We start from the raw sequence: 15,399 nt of genomic DNA, 5'->3' as shown, positions 1-15,399 counted from the left end.
CTTGACCGAAACGCGTTGATGATATTGGAGAGGAGTGAACAGCCTACCAACCTCCCCCGGATGTATGTATCAGACTTTGTTCTGTGTTTGTTTTTTTAATTGCTTTTTAACTTGTTTTTTACACCAGTGTGGTGTTTACATTGGATTGATTTTAACTCTTGCCGAGCCCTTGGTGGGCCTTGTTCTACCTTATATGGATTTTCTGGATTAAAGCCTTTTTGTATTTTTATAAAAAACACCCTCGCCTATTTTGATATCTGTGGGGCTGAAAAACTCTAAAGAAACCGCTACAGGCTTATAGCTGCCACACAAAGTGGTGAGTTAGGTACGTCACGTACCCCTGATATTACTTTAGAAATTTTGTGTATTGTGGCCATCTCTACATTGGGGATATATATTTTCTCTTTATATGGTCCCTGGATAACACACTGTGACAAGACCTATCGGCTTCTTCACCTTGAAAAAAATACAAAGAAACCTTTATAAGCGGACAACCCAGCACACAAAGTGTGAGTTTGGTACGCCCGCCCTATATAAACGTTTCTCAGCTTGATAAATTAAGATTATATAGTTGTGATAAATCCTGATCCCTGGTATATCAAAACTTCTTTCCGAGATTTATCGAATGAATGCCGCACTACGTCCTGAGGAAAAAGATACCCATATATGTTTGAAAGAATCATCACTACCGTGAGTGGGGGTACGCCCATTTCTTCTATAAAGAAATCACTATAGATGTTTTCTGTGTCACATATTGGTGAGTGAGGTACGCCATCTTTGAGCCCCTCACATATATGTTTTTACACTCTACGGTAAAGCATTGTGGATCTACACATTGTACTTTCTTCTTCCTTTCGAGCACTACTCGCCAGAGTCACCTCTCTCTTCAAACAAAATAAACTCCGGTTTCCTGCACAAAACTTGAGAAAACATAAAGATACCCATACACGTTTGGATAACATCCTGAACACCGTGAGTTGGGGTACGCCCATTTTGCCACTAAAGAAACCTTTACATATGTTTTGTACACCACTTATTGGTGAGTGAGGTACGCCAACCCAGCTCCTCACATATATTTGGACACATTTTTTGGATTTATCAATAGACTTACACTTGGCATTTGTATTGTCTTATTTTTTTCATCTTGAGCACACCCTGGAAACATCACTGTTTGCTTCAAGCAAAGTAACTTCTGGTCTTCTGATCATCACCAAGAAAGATACCTTGATAGGCTTCACACCAACGTACACAAACGTGAGTTTGGTACGCACACACTACCTATCCTCTAAAAAGAAACACCTTAAAATTGATACTTATACACGTGGTTTAAATATAATCTTTATTTTTATTTTTTGGGAACAACACCGGCAAATGAAAAAACGGTTCGGACCCTAAAAAATCCATTGACAAAGATTACGCACAGCAAAAAGAAGATCACACCTTGTTGTACCTCTAAGTATTGTATTTGCGCCTTATTGTATACCTATTTCACAATTTTCTTTGTTTGTACGGTATTTTAAGTGTGGGTGACACTTACGTGAGTGGGCACAAAAGGGCAGCATTGCGCCAGACAACATTTCTGTCATCCCAAGTTGTCTAATCTTTGAAAGTCTATTTCTTAGACAGTATATAAATAAATCTATATAGGAAGCAAAGTTCCTTAAGCTGGCCATACACTAGTGTGGTTTTGACATCTGATCCGATGCGAATCCTAAACCCATTGGATCAGAGTCGGCGATCGGATCTGCTGCACGTCCGACCTCCAATTCGGACAGCCTACCGGCGAAAAGACCGCATTCGATGTATCGTATGTGATCCTGCAGCCCGGGAAGCTCCTGGGCGGTTCAAATAGCGTCCGATGGGACTTCTCCACCTGGCGAAGTCGCATAGTGTATGAGGGCCTTAAAGCGATTATACGCACAGGCACTAAATGCCTTTGTGACACTAGCCCAAGACATACTCAACATAGACGTTTACAGTACAGTTACACATAGAGGGCGAGATGTAACCAGCCAATCAGCTCCTTACTACCATGTTACAGGATGTAACTAAAAAATGACAGATAAAAGCTGGTTGGCTGCTACTTTATCACTTAGTAAAGCTTAGTTCATCTGGTCCATAATGATAATGTCACCTATAACATTTATAATGTGTTTATAACTGTGCAAGTGAAATGTCACACTGCCACAACTATACAAAAGGTGGGTACTTATTTAGTTTGACGGCGGCCGATATATCGGATGTGATATCGGTCGATATATCGACGGATCCGATGCGATTTTTTACCGGTTCATAACCCCACTAACCACTACGCATGGGGTTGATTTATATATAGTGTGGCGAGCGCAGTAATCCGCGTATGCTCGCCACCCTTCGGGCTCGGTGGCTCGCTGCGCTCGCCACACTATATAAAGTCGACTCCATACGTAGTGGATAGCGAGGTTATGAACAGGTAAAAAATTGCATCGTATTGCATCCGATATATCGGCCGCCGTGAAAATAAACAAGTACCAAGGTGTACTGATAACGGTTTGTCCACTATACAAAGTGACATTATCATCCTTGCTGCATTAAAGAAGTACGGATGCTGTAATTACACGTATTAAAATCCAGCGTGTATTCCTTCGTGTGTATCGCTACAGTACTCCGGAAACTGCGACGCACAAACCTGCCATGAGGAACGTACTTTGTGCCCGATTCAGATCTGTATGTTCCCAGCCTAGCACACAGGTAAAAATCGCCCGCCATGGACCCCCGCCATGTAAATCCCCTCTCTAACATGCGAGGGGATGTGTACACTAAGGGGTATATTCTGGTTCACTCGCAAAGGCAAAATCACTCTCTAATGGACAAATCCATGCTGCACTGCAGTCGGGGCTGATGTAACATGTGCAGAGAGAGTTAGATTTGGGTGGGGTTTCCTTCAAAGTGATATCTATATTGCAGTGTAAGAATAAAGCAGTCAGTATTTACCCTGCACAGAAACAAAATAACTCACCCAAATCTAACTCTCTCTGCACATGATCTTATAATGCACACCCGATTTACATGAGGTGCTATCATGCTGGGACTTGTAGTTCTGCAAAGAAAAACACGTGGCGCAGATGCACACTCCATATTATTAATCAAAATCAATCAATAATAGAGGTTCTTGGTATATTCATTGGCCAAGAAATATTTGCCCACCAACCAGCTTCACGGTGACCTAATTTCTGGTGGGTCCCTAATACTAAGTTTGAATCTGCGGCGCGGAACCCCAAAAAGGCCGGCATAAGCCAGTCACCCCAGGGCAGCACACAAGTGAAAAACTAAGCTATAAATGTGTGTTAATAAGAAAGAAGCAGGAGCTAGAGGTTAAAAAGTGTAGTGCTAGGAAGTATAATATTAGTGAAAATAAATAGTGCTAAATAAATGTTAGGGTGTGCCACCCTGAAAGCAACTCGGTTACACCAACCCAAGGGGAGCCGCGCCCCAAATCCATCTCCAACACTAGCAATTAGTGTAAATTTTTAGGTCTTACCTTCATTGTGCCCTCAGTTTGCAGTCTGTGGCTACCAGGGACCAAACTGGTGAACTAATGTTCAAATCAGGTGGGTGGGGTGCTACTTGAAGGAGTCCCAACCTTCAGGTGTACACAATGTTAGCTTATGGGGGGGGGGATCTTAGAAGGCACACCCGATTTACATGAGGTGCTATCATGCTGGGACTTGTAGTTCTGCAGAGAAAAACATGTGGTGCAGATGCACACTCCATATACTAAGAAAAAGTCAGCCTGGACTGACTTTTCTAACGCCCACTGTCCTCCGTATTCGGGGGGCTGGCGCTGACGTCCTGTGACATATATGAGGATGTCTGTAAAGTACTTTAAGGCTGACTGCGATCCCACAAAATAAAGCAGTGCAAACTATGGGTGAATGAAGATTAAAAGGAAACCAAAGGCTGCTGGAATCGGATTCATAAACCCCCCTTCCGTTCTATTAGCATTTCCACTTTGCATCTGTTTAATAAGAACCCTGGTCTGTGTAAAACATACAAAGCCCAGAGACTTGCACTTTATCTGAGGAGCTAAAAGGACGAGCGGCGCTTCTACAGAACGCTCTGCACTGGGAAAGTCAGCGCAGGATTTATCAAAGATAAGAGACATAAGAAGGAACTCACCAGGAATCCTGGGGAAAGTTTAGAGTTATGCTGCCTTTGATTTCATCTCCGAAGCTCAGATACCCCACTGTGGCCAGAGAGATGTACAACACGGTCACCGTTGCCATGCCGATGTTCAAAGCTTTGGTGAATTCTCTCTTTTCTCTCATTCGGTTTTCTAATGGGAGAACCTGTAACGGAATGCACCGAGACACATGACTGATCATGCTGCAGAACCGGGCATTGCCTTACGCGTGTTCATTGTGCCGGACAAAGCAATGCCATATATCAGATGCTGTGGTCTGCTCATAAAAATACAAAATGAACATTTAAACTCTGTGCATTTTCAGAGGTGTTTCTCCATTACATACATATCCCACAACTCTAGCTTTGTGTTCCCATTTTCTCTCCTGTATCAGTTATAGGAACATGAGAGGTCAGAAAGAATCTTGGTGATGAAGAAATGTTTGTTGTGTTCCAACTGTCATATAATGGGTAACAGGGGCGCCGACTTACGTTTTTGCCGGTGGGTGCTCAAGGGGGCGTGCTCAAGGGGTGTGGCACTGCAATGGGCTCCCACAGACCCCCTCCACCCCCCAGTCCTGGATGGAGGTAGGCGGGGATCCTGGCAGGGCCGCAGCGGGGTCCCAGCAGCGCATATGCCATCAGCAGCGGGGGTCCCTGCCGAAGATGGGAACTACTAGTTTCCATCCGCCACAGGGACCCCCGCTGCTGACGGCATTTCCGCTGCTGGGACCCCGCTGCGGCCCTGCCAGGATCCCTGACGGCGAGCAGCGGGTGAGCTCCGGCCGTGGCCCATGGGTGCTCCTCACTTTCCATGGGTGCTCAGACCCCGAAGCACCCACAGTTTCGGCGCCTATGGGGTAATCACCCGGTCTAGCCTTCTTCTCTCCCTTCCTTACACTAAATGACACTTCAGCTGAGCACACACTAGGTTATACCATATGTTGTCCGATCCGGCATCGGACTGACAGATGACACATCACATAGTGTGTACGCATGAACGATCTAGAACACAGTGTGTACAGCCGACTGACCAATCTTGCCGCGTTGGAAAACAAGGTTGGGGGGGTCTGTCGCAAGAGTTGGTAAAAATAAATCTCTACTATCCTCCGCTGTGTCTGTACACTCACACCAAAAAAAGTCACCCCAATCAGCTGACTCTCAGGGAACTAAACAAGTTTCTGAATGAGGCGCTGCGCTTCTTTATTGAAACGTACATGCGACATGGCTAAATAAAATGTACCACACAATCTATTCACAGTGCAACGTTTTCATTTATTGTTGCTATTTAACCCTTTCGGGCCAACCTTGCTGTGGGAGATCCTCAAACTATCCGCCAAAAACGCCAGCGTCGCTCACAGCGACTGTTCTTTTTTAATATTTGACTAAACTTCAATTGATTGACAGCCAAGTATTTGTATTTATTTATACTAAAAGAACAGTCGCTGTGGGCGACGCTGGCATTTTTGGCGGATAGTTTGAGGATCTCTCAGCAACGATGGCACTCAGAGGCCAGTATTCAATGATTTTTTTTGTTTAGGATTCGCTGCACATTCGCCGGGATCCGGAACGCTGGAGCATTCGCTGCCAGCACTCCCTCTCCATCTTTTTCAAATAATTTTGATCACCAAAGGTATAGTTCAAAAGACATCTTATATATATACTAGGTGATTCATCGCGCCCTACGGGCGCTCTTCACACCGTCGTAAGGGGCTGCGCCCCCTTAATTTGTGAACATTTGTATATGAGAAATATGGTTAGAATTGTATGTAAGATGCCTGTATTGCAACTTGAGTTATAGGTGAAATGTGTTAAATAGAGAGCATATGATTTGGAAGGGGGTGTGTATTGTTTTGTTTAATTAAAAAGCGGTTACAGAGTAAGATGTACATTGATAGTGTGGATAGTACAGTGACATTTGTGGGTGTGGGGGGGGGGCTGTGTGTGCATGTTGTTTATGTGGGTGTGCAATAGTATAGAAGGGTGTTTCTGAGTCAGCGGCTCCCCACTGGCGGAGGTCACGACACAGGAAAACAGGAGGCTGGGTAGTAAAGAGGAGGGTGGGGGACACTGTGCTGCTTCTGCCAGTGGGTGAGGGTCCATCGTGGCAGTACAGGATGGTGGCCCTGAGTCAGTGTCTCCTCCTACTGGGTGGGAGTTAGGGTACATGAGAGCAGGAGGCTGGGCTATGAGGCATGATAGGGGCATGTGGGCAAAACAGCGTCAGCGACTCCCCAGTGGTGGAAGTTACGGTTCAGGAAAGCAGGAAGCTGGGTAGTGATAGGGGTGTGTGAGTATACGGGGGACTAAAGAGGGGCTTAGGGGTGCTGTGAATTGCGGGAGGGGCGCGGGGGGTGCCGTGAATCAAGGGAGGGAGGGGGCGCAGGTGTCGGCGAATCGCGGGAGAGGGTGGGGGTCCGCAAAGCGTGGGAGGGGGCGTGAATTGCGCGAGGGGGGGTTGCGAATCGCGGGAGGGGGGTGCGCGGGGGGTCCGTGAATTGCGGGAGGGGGGGCACGGGGCGCGATGAATCACCTAGTTGGTTATATATTCTTGTAGAAGGATGGTAGGATGTTGCTGTCATTCAGAATGCATTTACATAAACAGTAATAGTAGCAGTAAAAGGTCTGACTTAAAACACCTACAGTAAAACAGAACAGGTGTTATATATTATACAAAGAATTGGTTGATGATGTGTAGGTTGACGTGCACATAGTTCATAGTTGTCACTGGAAAAAAATTGCTACACGAAAAAATCAACACAGAAAGTTCAAAACATGTAAATGTTGACATAAGTGTGGCACTTCATCGGTGTCCATGTCGACACATGAGAATGAATATGAAAACATTCCAAAAAAGAAAAATAAATCTTCAAAAACTCATGTCAACCTTTTTCATTGTCGACCATAGCCGTGCCAGTGTTTTGCATGTGCCATTTAATCCTGGGGTTGCCGTGAATCGCGCACGGGGTGGGGGGGGAGGGAGGAGGTGAGGGGTGTCCGCGAATCACGGGAGGAGGGGTCGTGGGTGGATGCCGTGAATTGCGGGAGGGGGGGGTCGCGGGGGGGTGGGGTGGGGGTGCTGCGAATTGTGGGAGGTAGGGGGGCGGGGGTTGCAGTGAATCGCGGGAGGGTGGGTCGCGGGGGCGGGGGGTTGCCGCAATGACAGGAGGGGGGGTCAGGGGTTGGGAATCGCGGTAGGGGGGGTCGTGGGGGGCACCGTGAATCGTGGGAGGGGGGGCCCGGGGGTTGGCGCGAATCGTGGGAGGGGGGGTCGCGGGGTGCCGCGAATCGCAGGAGGGGGGGTGTCACGGGGTGGGGTCGCGAATCGCGGGAGTCACCGGGGGTGCCGCGAATTGCGGGGGGTGTGCTGCAAATTGCGGGAGGGGGGTCGCGGGGGGTCCCGCGAATCGCCACAAGAAAAAATCAACACATGTAAATGTTGACATAAGTGTGGCACTTTATTGGTGTCCATGTCGACACATGAGAATGAATATGAAAACATTCAAAAAGTGAAAAATAAATCTTGTCAACCTTTTTCATTGTCGACCATAGCCATGTCAGTGTTTTGCATGTGCCATTTAATCGTGGGGATGCCGTGAATGGGGGGGGGGGCGAGGGAGGGAGGTGCATACCTCCCAACATGACCCTCTCCAGGAGGGACACATTGCTCTGTTTCTGGACTTTCTTCTTAATTTATGGATTACCATCACCTGTGCTTAAACACCTTTCTTATCTATTACCCTGTTTAAAACAGGTGATGACAATCATAAATTAAGATGGCAGTCCACAACCCAGCGTTACAGCTCCAGACACACTTTGAGTGACAGATGTAGCCAAATATATAAGAGATGGTTGTGATACCAATAACCTTGATTGGTGAAATATAAACACTATTTTTAATGGACATTTCTTATTGCTTATAAAATATCCTTTGCTGGTGGCCACTTGCTTTTTATATTGATTCTTTTATATTGTGTATATTTACTTGGGTTTATTACATTGATCTTAAATAGGTAACAATAAATGGCTAAATCGTTCCTCAAGATCTACCAACAGGTCACGTTTTCCAGAACACCCAGTTGGTGCATATATGTGGTCATTACTAACTGTCAGTTTCAAACATGCTGCATTCATTCCTAACCGACACATTGTACAGATCCACAGATGATCTGGGAAACATACACCGTCGGTAGATCTCGGGCCACCCTCGGTCTAGGGCAGTGGTTCCCAAAACTTTCTTGACCTAGAATATCACCATTAATTCAAGGCACCCTTGGTCAATTGTCTAAACCTTTTATGATTGTCAGCCACCTGGTGCTGGTTGTGCCTATTTCTTTCAGCATAAATAATTTGTTTTGGTTTTGCAACCCCAACCCGAGGCACTCCAGTGCCTAGGCACACAGTTTGGGAACCACTGGTCTAGGGTGTACAGAGTTTTTTTGACTTACTCTTAGCTCAGCTTTATTGCCCAAATGTCACAATTTTCTTAAAGGACTCAATTCGACCCACAGCCTATCCCTAAGCCCCCCCCCCCAGTAGTGCCCAAACCCAGTGGCGTAACTATAGAGGGTGCAGGGGATGCAACTGCTATGGGGCCCGGCCGCTTGGGGGGCCCGAGGACCCAACAGGGTATCCCCTGCACCCTATATAGTTACATCACTGTCAGCGGTGATGCGCTGACAGTGAAGGGTCTGCCGCTTCAAATTGCTGGAGGGAATGGATGCCGGGACATGGGTAGTGTGGCTACGTGATGCGCCTGACTAGAGGGCGCTGTAGCTGCTGAGGGAAGCAGGGTCCATGCTCCGGGCCAGCTGGCTGTTATATGGAGCAACAAGGAGAGCAGTCACAGCGCGGCTAGGAGGAGGAAGCGCGGTGCGCGGCACTGCAGTTCCATATGCTGCGCAGGGACGTTGGATCCTCCCTCCAACAGAGCTCCTACCTGATGAGGCAGCGCAGCAGAGCCGTGCACACAGGATGTGTAGTGTACCCTCAGCTAGGCGCAGGTAATTGGGTAGGGAGGGGGGGGGGTAATATTGTACATGGGGGAGTTACCCTGGTTATAGAGGTGTTACTTTTACTCCTGCCCCACCAAATCTTGTAAAGTACATGTTTTTCCCTCACAGCCAACATGTGCCTGCCAACCCCCATGTCTGCAATTGACAGCCTGCCCCCCCTCTCTGTCACTGGCACATGCCTGCCGACCCACCCCCATAGGTGACAGCCTGGAGTGGACCCCTCTCTGACCTGCAAGTGCCAGCCCTCCTCTCTGACCTGCACTTACCTGCCTTCCCCCCCCCCCCCTCTCTGACCTGCATGTGCCTGCCCTCCCTCTCTGACCTGCATTTACAGATGGAGCCCCCATTGTTCAGTCAGGGGCTGGCGATAAAATAATCAGCCTCTGCCTGACGCTCATGCGCCCCATTCTGACGGAGCTCTCCCCTTTCTCACCCTTTTCTCTATGTCACATGTCTCTCTCTTTCTCATTCCCACTTTTTCCAGGAAACCCTCTCTATTCCTGACCCCCTCTCTTTCCTCTCCCCAACACCCTGTTTGTCTCTCACTCTCCTGTCCCCTAATGTGCATTATAAGGACAACTGCATGGGGGGCCCCAATCAAGATTTTGCAATGGGGCCCATAGAGTTCTAGTTACGCCCCTGCCCAAACCTATCCCCCCCTTCCCCAGCTAGCCGCTACCGCTCCAAACATACATATTGATTGGGATGCCGCTGTCTGTATTGTAGCACCGGCATTGGTATACTGAATTCTGGGATGCTGACCAAATCTACTCTATGTAATGTTGGTTGGTTGGTGTCATATTCCTTGTTACTACTTCATTGTCTAAAGGGCCCTACATATGCAGAGATGTGTGCCAGAGATACATAACGGGAGATTCAGCACAAGAGATTTCACTCTTGTGGCTCATTTCAGACAATGAGCCACATACAGAGAGATTTGTGTCAGAGATTCAAATTGGGAGATTCAGCATGGAAGATTTCAAATCTGTCACAGCCGCACATACCATCAAACTCTTAAAAGATTGTATAACTACGGGCAGTGCTACCAATTGTATCCCTGTCTTTCTGTATTCCTGCCCACATACATTTCTGTAAATTAAAAAATGCACATTTAAAATAAAGGAAAAAAACTTAGAGGGAATAGACTGGGTGCTCCTTGGATTCAATGAGACGCCAACATTATCAAAGGCCTCCGGTGTCATTTAGCTCCAGCAAAATCGCTCACCTAATACATCAGTTGTTCCGTCTCTTTCCACTGTATCCGGCCGAGCAGAAAAATGTGTACTATATCCTGGGGTTAAATGACTTAGTGATCTATCAAGTCACACACAGTGCAGGAACATAACTGAAGCAGTACAATGCCATTGGGACACACACGTGCTGCAAGTACGTAGGAACTGGACCATTTTCAAAATGATAAATGGAAAGCAAGTACACACAATGCTGATTTAGTGTAAGACAAAAGAAACTGCTATAGAATAAAATGATTCCTTGGCTCAATAAGGGATATTCCTGAAAACTGGTGAGGAGGGTTTATGATTGAACAAACACAGCAGCCATAGAGTTAAAAAAAACTTTCAAGATAGCAGGTACACCAAAGTGATAACACGTTCTAACCCATGTATGTTATGCTTGCAAGGGTGGTGTAAGAGGAACAGCAGAGGGTCATGTAAAAACAGCCACATTAGAGTAAGTATGTTTGAATAAAATGCATCCAATGATAACCACAAGTAAGACATATATTTCCAGGTAAGTGGATAACAACAATCGGCTGCCACATTAGATTGCCTGGATGTGTTTGCATCCTTTCCACTTATGTTAATACTGTACAATGTTCTACAATTTAAAAAGTCTTTGCGCAAATTGTGTTTCTTCAAAGCCCCTTCTCCAGATGGGACGTGTCTCCAAAGCCCATTCTCCAGATGTGACGTACCTCCAAAGCTCATTCTCCAGGTGTGGCGGACCTCCAAAGCTCATTCTCCAGGTGTGGCGGACCTCCAAAGCTCATTCTCCAGGTGTGACGTACCTCCCAACCCATTCTCCTGGTGTGACGTACCACCAAAGCTCATTCTCCAGGTGTGGCGTACCTCCAAAGGCCATTCTCCAGGTGTGTCGTACCTCCAAAGCCTATTCTCCAGGTGTGGCGTACCTCCAAAGCCCATTCTCCAGGTGTGACGTATCTCCAAAGCCCATTCTCCAGGTGTGACGTACCACCAAAGCTCATTCTCCAGGTGTGACTTACCTCCAAAGGCCATTCTCCAGGTGTGGTGTACCTCCAAAGCTCACCTCCAAAGCCCATTCTCCAGGTGTGACGTACCTCCAAAGCTCATTCTCCAGGTGTGACGTATCTCCAAAGCCCATTCTCCAGGTGGGGTGTACCTCCAAAGCCCATTCTCCAGGTGTGGCGTACCTCCAAAGCCTATTCTCCAGGTGTGGTGTACCTCCAAAGCTCATTCTCCAGGTGTAACGTATCTCCAAAGCTCATTCTCCAGGTGTGACGTACCACCAAAGCTCATTCTCCAGGTGGGGTGTACCTCCAAAGCCCATTCTTTACATGTGATGTAACTCCAAAGCCCATAATCCAGGTGTGCTGTATCCCCAATGTCCATTCTCCAGGTGTGTGTGATTGAGAAACTGCATCCGACAAGGTCTGCTCTCACTGATGGATCTTCCAGGACATCATCTACCCATGTTAACAAGGACCTTCCTGCAGACCTTTATGGTTTGGCTTATTTGTGAGCTGTAGATTTATTTTCAACCCAGAAAGGATTTCCTATGAACCCCTACTATTGGGCATGCTATGCAGAAATCACACAAGATGAAATTTAAATGAAAAATGAAAAGTGGGTCGTTGGCAATATAGCCAAAATGGACTTGCATATTCAGCCTACAGGAGGGGGGTTTTGTTAATAGTTGAGCATGAGCAAAACAACATCATCTCCCCGCCGTCAACATTTTTAAACATCAGGCAGCCTCCACCATTTGGGATGGCATCGGTGATCCAACACTGATGTAAAAAAAAAAAAAACACTTGTCATCAACAAAGACCATTGCTGGTTGCAAAACTCTTGATGGTAGAAGGTCTTCTAAGATGGGGGGAGTGTGTAGAAGGAAGGGGAGAGGCAGATACTCTCAATTATATTATTTTAAGGACAATTTTCTTTGTAATTCATACATACCTTAAGCTGTAACTCATATTTGGTCACAATGCTGAAATCAAATTACAAGTCTTTATGTTTTATATGTATAATAAATGAATCGGCTGTAACTGCCAGAGGCTAAATATTAATCACTACCTCGGTGCCATATGCAGTGTGTGTAGATTGCAAAAACATATATAAATAGTGTTTACTCCTAATGGTCACTAAAAAATATAAAACTGTCCTCAAAACTCCTCCCTTCCAGAAATACGCAGTCCCAGCGGTAACTCCCTGAATGGACAAATCTCTAGACATTGTACTATACTGTTAAAAGTTTGCATCGATAACAAATCTTAAACAACCGCACAGAAAAACAACTGCGGCGGATTATCTTAGACAAATTCTACAATTCAAACATCGCAGTTTACCGAGCACTTAGGATGCCGCCCGTCACCCATCCAAACGCCTGCCCCCACCAATTCCCTTGGTAATATGCAAGGGGGTGTGTAACGAAAACACATCCCCTCACATGTCTCCGATGCAGGAGAAATCATTAAATGGTTGCCAATCGTCTAAATATTTCTCCTGCCATCGCAAATAGAAGTCAGTAAAACTGGCCAAAGACGGTGTGGATAGCTGGTGTCCTGTGACGTCAGCCTCCCGCCCTGGCAGATATCGTCCCACCCGCGTACCCTTGGAAACGCCTAGAGTTTTAATGGGGACGCATGCGCAAACCCCGACCGTCGGGGCAGGGACAGAATTCGGATCAATGCGGGTGACCTAGGATCGGCCCCACTGGGTGAAGAGAATACTGGATACAGGAGCTAGTAGTGGATAGCCCAAAGGCCTATATTCAAGGGTTAAAGTGGGCCAGAACGGGGCGGAACTGCGTTCCGCCAGTTCTATTTGGAGGTGAAACCGTTCCGCCTCTGCCAGCCCACCTTCCTCGGAGCTGAACACCACAGTGAGCTGGTGGGAAGCCACATGAACTGTACTAACAGCATTTGAATTGTGGCTCCAATTGGAGCTTGCGGACCGGCAGCCACTCAGGAGCAGTCACAGCGACAGCTCCTGATTGGCTGCCAGGCCGCTTGCAAAGGTGACACATTTTAAATCCTGTCAGAACTGATACGCTCTGACATCCGCATCTGAGCTGCAGCAGCACAGCTGTCCATAGTGGTTTTCCATGAGTTTTTCTCCCGAATTTCGACATGAGTTGACATGGACACCGTGTACTGCTGCCCTTGCCATGCTTTGGGGGCGTCGCCTCACTGCATTCGGCACAATATTTTATTGTCCCTCCACGCCGTAGTTGATGGTAGGGTATGAAATTCCACCTGTCGGCACATGTCGGCTATAAAAAAAAAGGTGAAAAACTCATGTAGACTTTTTGACTGTCGACCTTGCCATTGTCAACCTTATGCTTGTTTCAACCTTCCGACCCTGTCGACTTTAGCCATTATGACCTATTTCATGCGTTGACTTAAGCCTTGTTGACCTAATAATGTATGTCGACTTTCATAATGTCAACCTAGCAACCGTATCCCGTTATAAAGTGAAGTACTAAATACATTTATAAAGACCACATGCCGTTGGCATAATATAATATTTATTGCAATTAAAAAAAATCAAACACATGACCGGCATAACGGAACATTTATTGCAACAAGACATAGTGGTGGGTATGCAATGTGCCGCCGCTATTTCCGACGTGGGAAATAGCTCCCTATTCAATGCGGTCATTAACGACAGCATTGATGCGGGATCACGGCAGAATGGGCCTGACTTCAGAAGCTTTCGGGCCCGTTCTGTCGATAACGGCCGTGGATTGTCGTTATCCGGGCCGCAGATCATCAGTCCACGGCTGTTTGAGGCCACTCCCCCTTTGTGCCCATCGGCAGGCGGAACATTGAATCCCATCTGTCGTTTTGCGGTCGATCTGACCGCAAACGGGCCAGGATCACGGCTGTCGGCGGGGATCGACAGCCGTGATCCCAGATTGCATATCCCGGTACTTATGTAGTAACTGGGCTGCCGATTTCTAAATCGGGTCGGATCGGGAGATCGCATCGCATCGCATGCGACCATGCGATTCGATGCGATGCGATGCGATGCGATGACCCGATTTTTCCATAGGAATCAATGTTAAAATGGACTGAGTCCATTTTAACATGGAATTCAATGGGAAAAATGGGTCCTTTTCATACCCCTACTATCCAAGTGGGCATGGAGTTGGATATAAACCTGTGGCGAGCGTAGCGAGCCACCGAGCCCGAAGCGTGGCGAGCGAAGCGAGCCCCGCGAGGGGACGAATACCGTCCCCTCGCGGGGCTCGCTTCGCTCGCCACGCTTCGGGCTCGGTGGCTCGCTACGCTCGCCACAGGTTTATATCCAACTCCATGCCCACTTGGATAGTAGGGGTATGAAAAGGACCCATTTTTCCATAGGAATCATTTTAACATTGATTCCTATGGAAAAATCGGGTCATCGCATCCGATATCGCATCCGATATCGGATGCGATGCGATGCGATATCGCATCGCATCGCATCTGATTGTATGCCTTAACTTAAGGCATACAATCAAAAAATCGGCAGCCCAGATACTACATAAGTACCCATATCCCCCAGTAAGTTAGAACATTACAATCTGTTCTCTTCTGATAACGGTGTAACATAAGTAATATACTGGAGATCACTAAATCATCTATATGTAGAATATATCCTTTACTGTAGAACTCTAGAAGATCGTACAAAACTGGTTTTAAGAATATCCATGTCTCAGCACAGACGGTTAACTCAAAATTAACCGAGGTACTCAATAAGACACCTGTGGCCAAGCAATGGTACCCTAGCCAATGTCTTATGTCGATATACAATAAAACATAACTTTTATTATTATATTATTGTAATTTTATTCCCCACGATAAAAAGAAAAGGAAAAAGGGGATTGGTGTGTTTTGCGCTGCTAGATATATATATAAGTTTAGGGAATATACTCCGAACAGATGACCAGTGTGCAGAAAATGAATGACACGGACACACTGCTTGTACAGTATAAATTTTATATATATATAAAAAAAGCA

At 46.6% G+C, this 15,399-nt stretch overlaps 1 protein-coding gene across 2 annotated transcripts in view; it reads right to left on the bottom strand.

The window, feature by feature from the left end:
* The window catches only part of SLC36A4 (solute carrier family 36 member 4), a 174,735-nt gene that overhangs the window by 104,744 nt on the left and 54,592 nt on the right, over nt 1-15,399 (bottom strand). For both annotated transcript variants that reach the window (XM_083170136.1, XM_083170134.1), the window contains exon 9: nt 4,159-4,328. In XM_083170136.1, the coding sequence (XP_083026262.1) occupies nt 4,159-4,328 (170 nt within the window). The remainder of the gene's footprint in view (nt 1-4,158; nt 4,329-15,399) is intronic.

The sequence above is a fragment of the Crinia signifera genome, chromosome 2, assembly GCF_055691185.1.
Source record: "Crinia signifera chromosome 2, ASM5569118v1, whole genome shotgun sequence".
Taxonomy (NCBI): Eukaryota; Metazoa; Chordata; class Amphibia; order Anura; family Myobatrachidae; genus Crinia; species Crinia signifera.
This window is presented reverse-complemented; position numbering and strand designations above follow the sequence as displayed.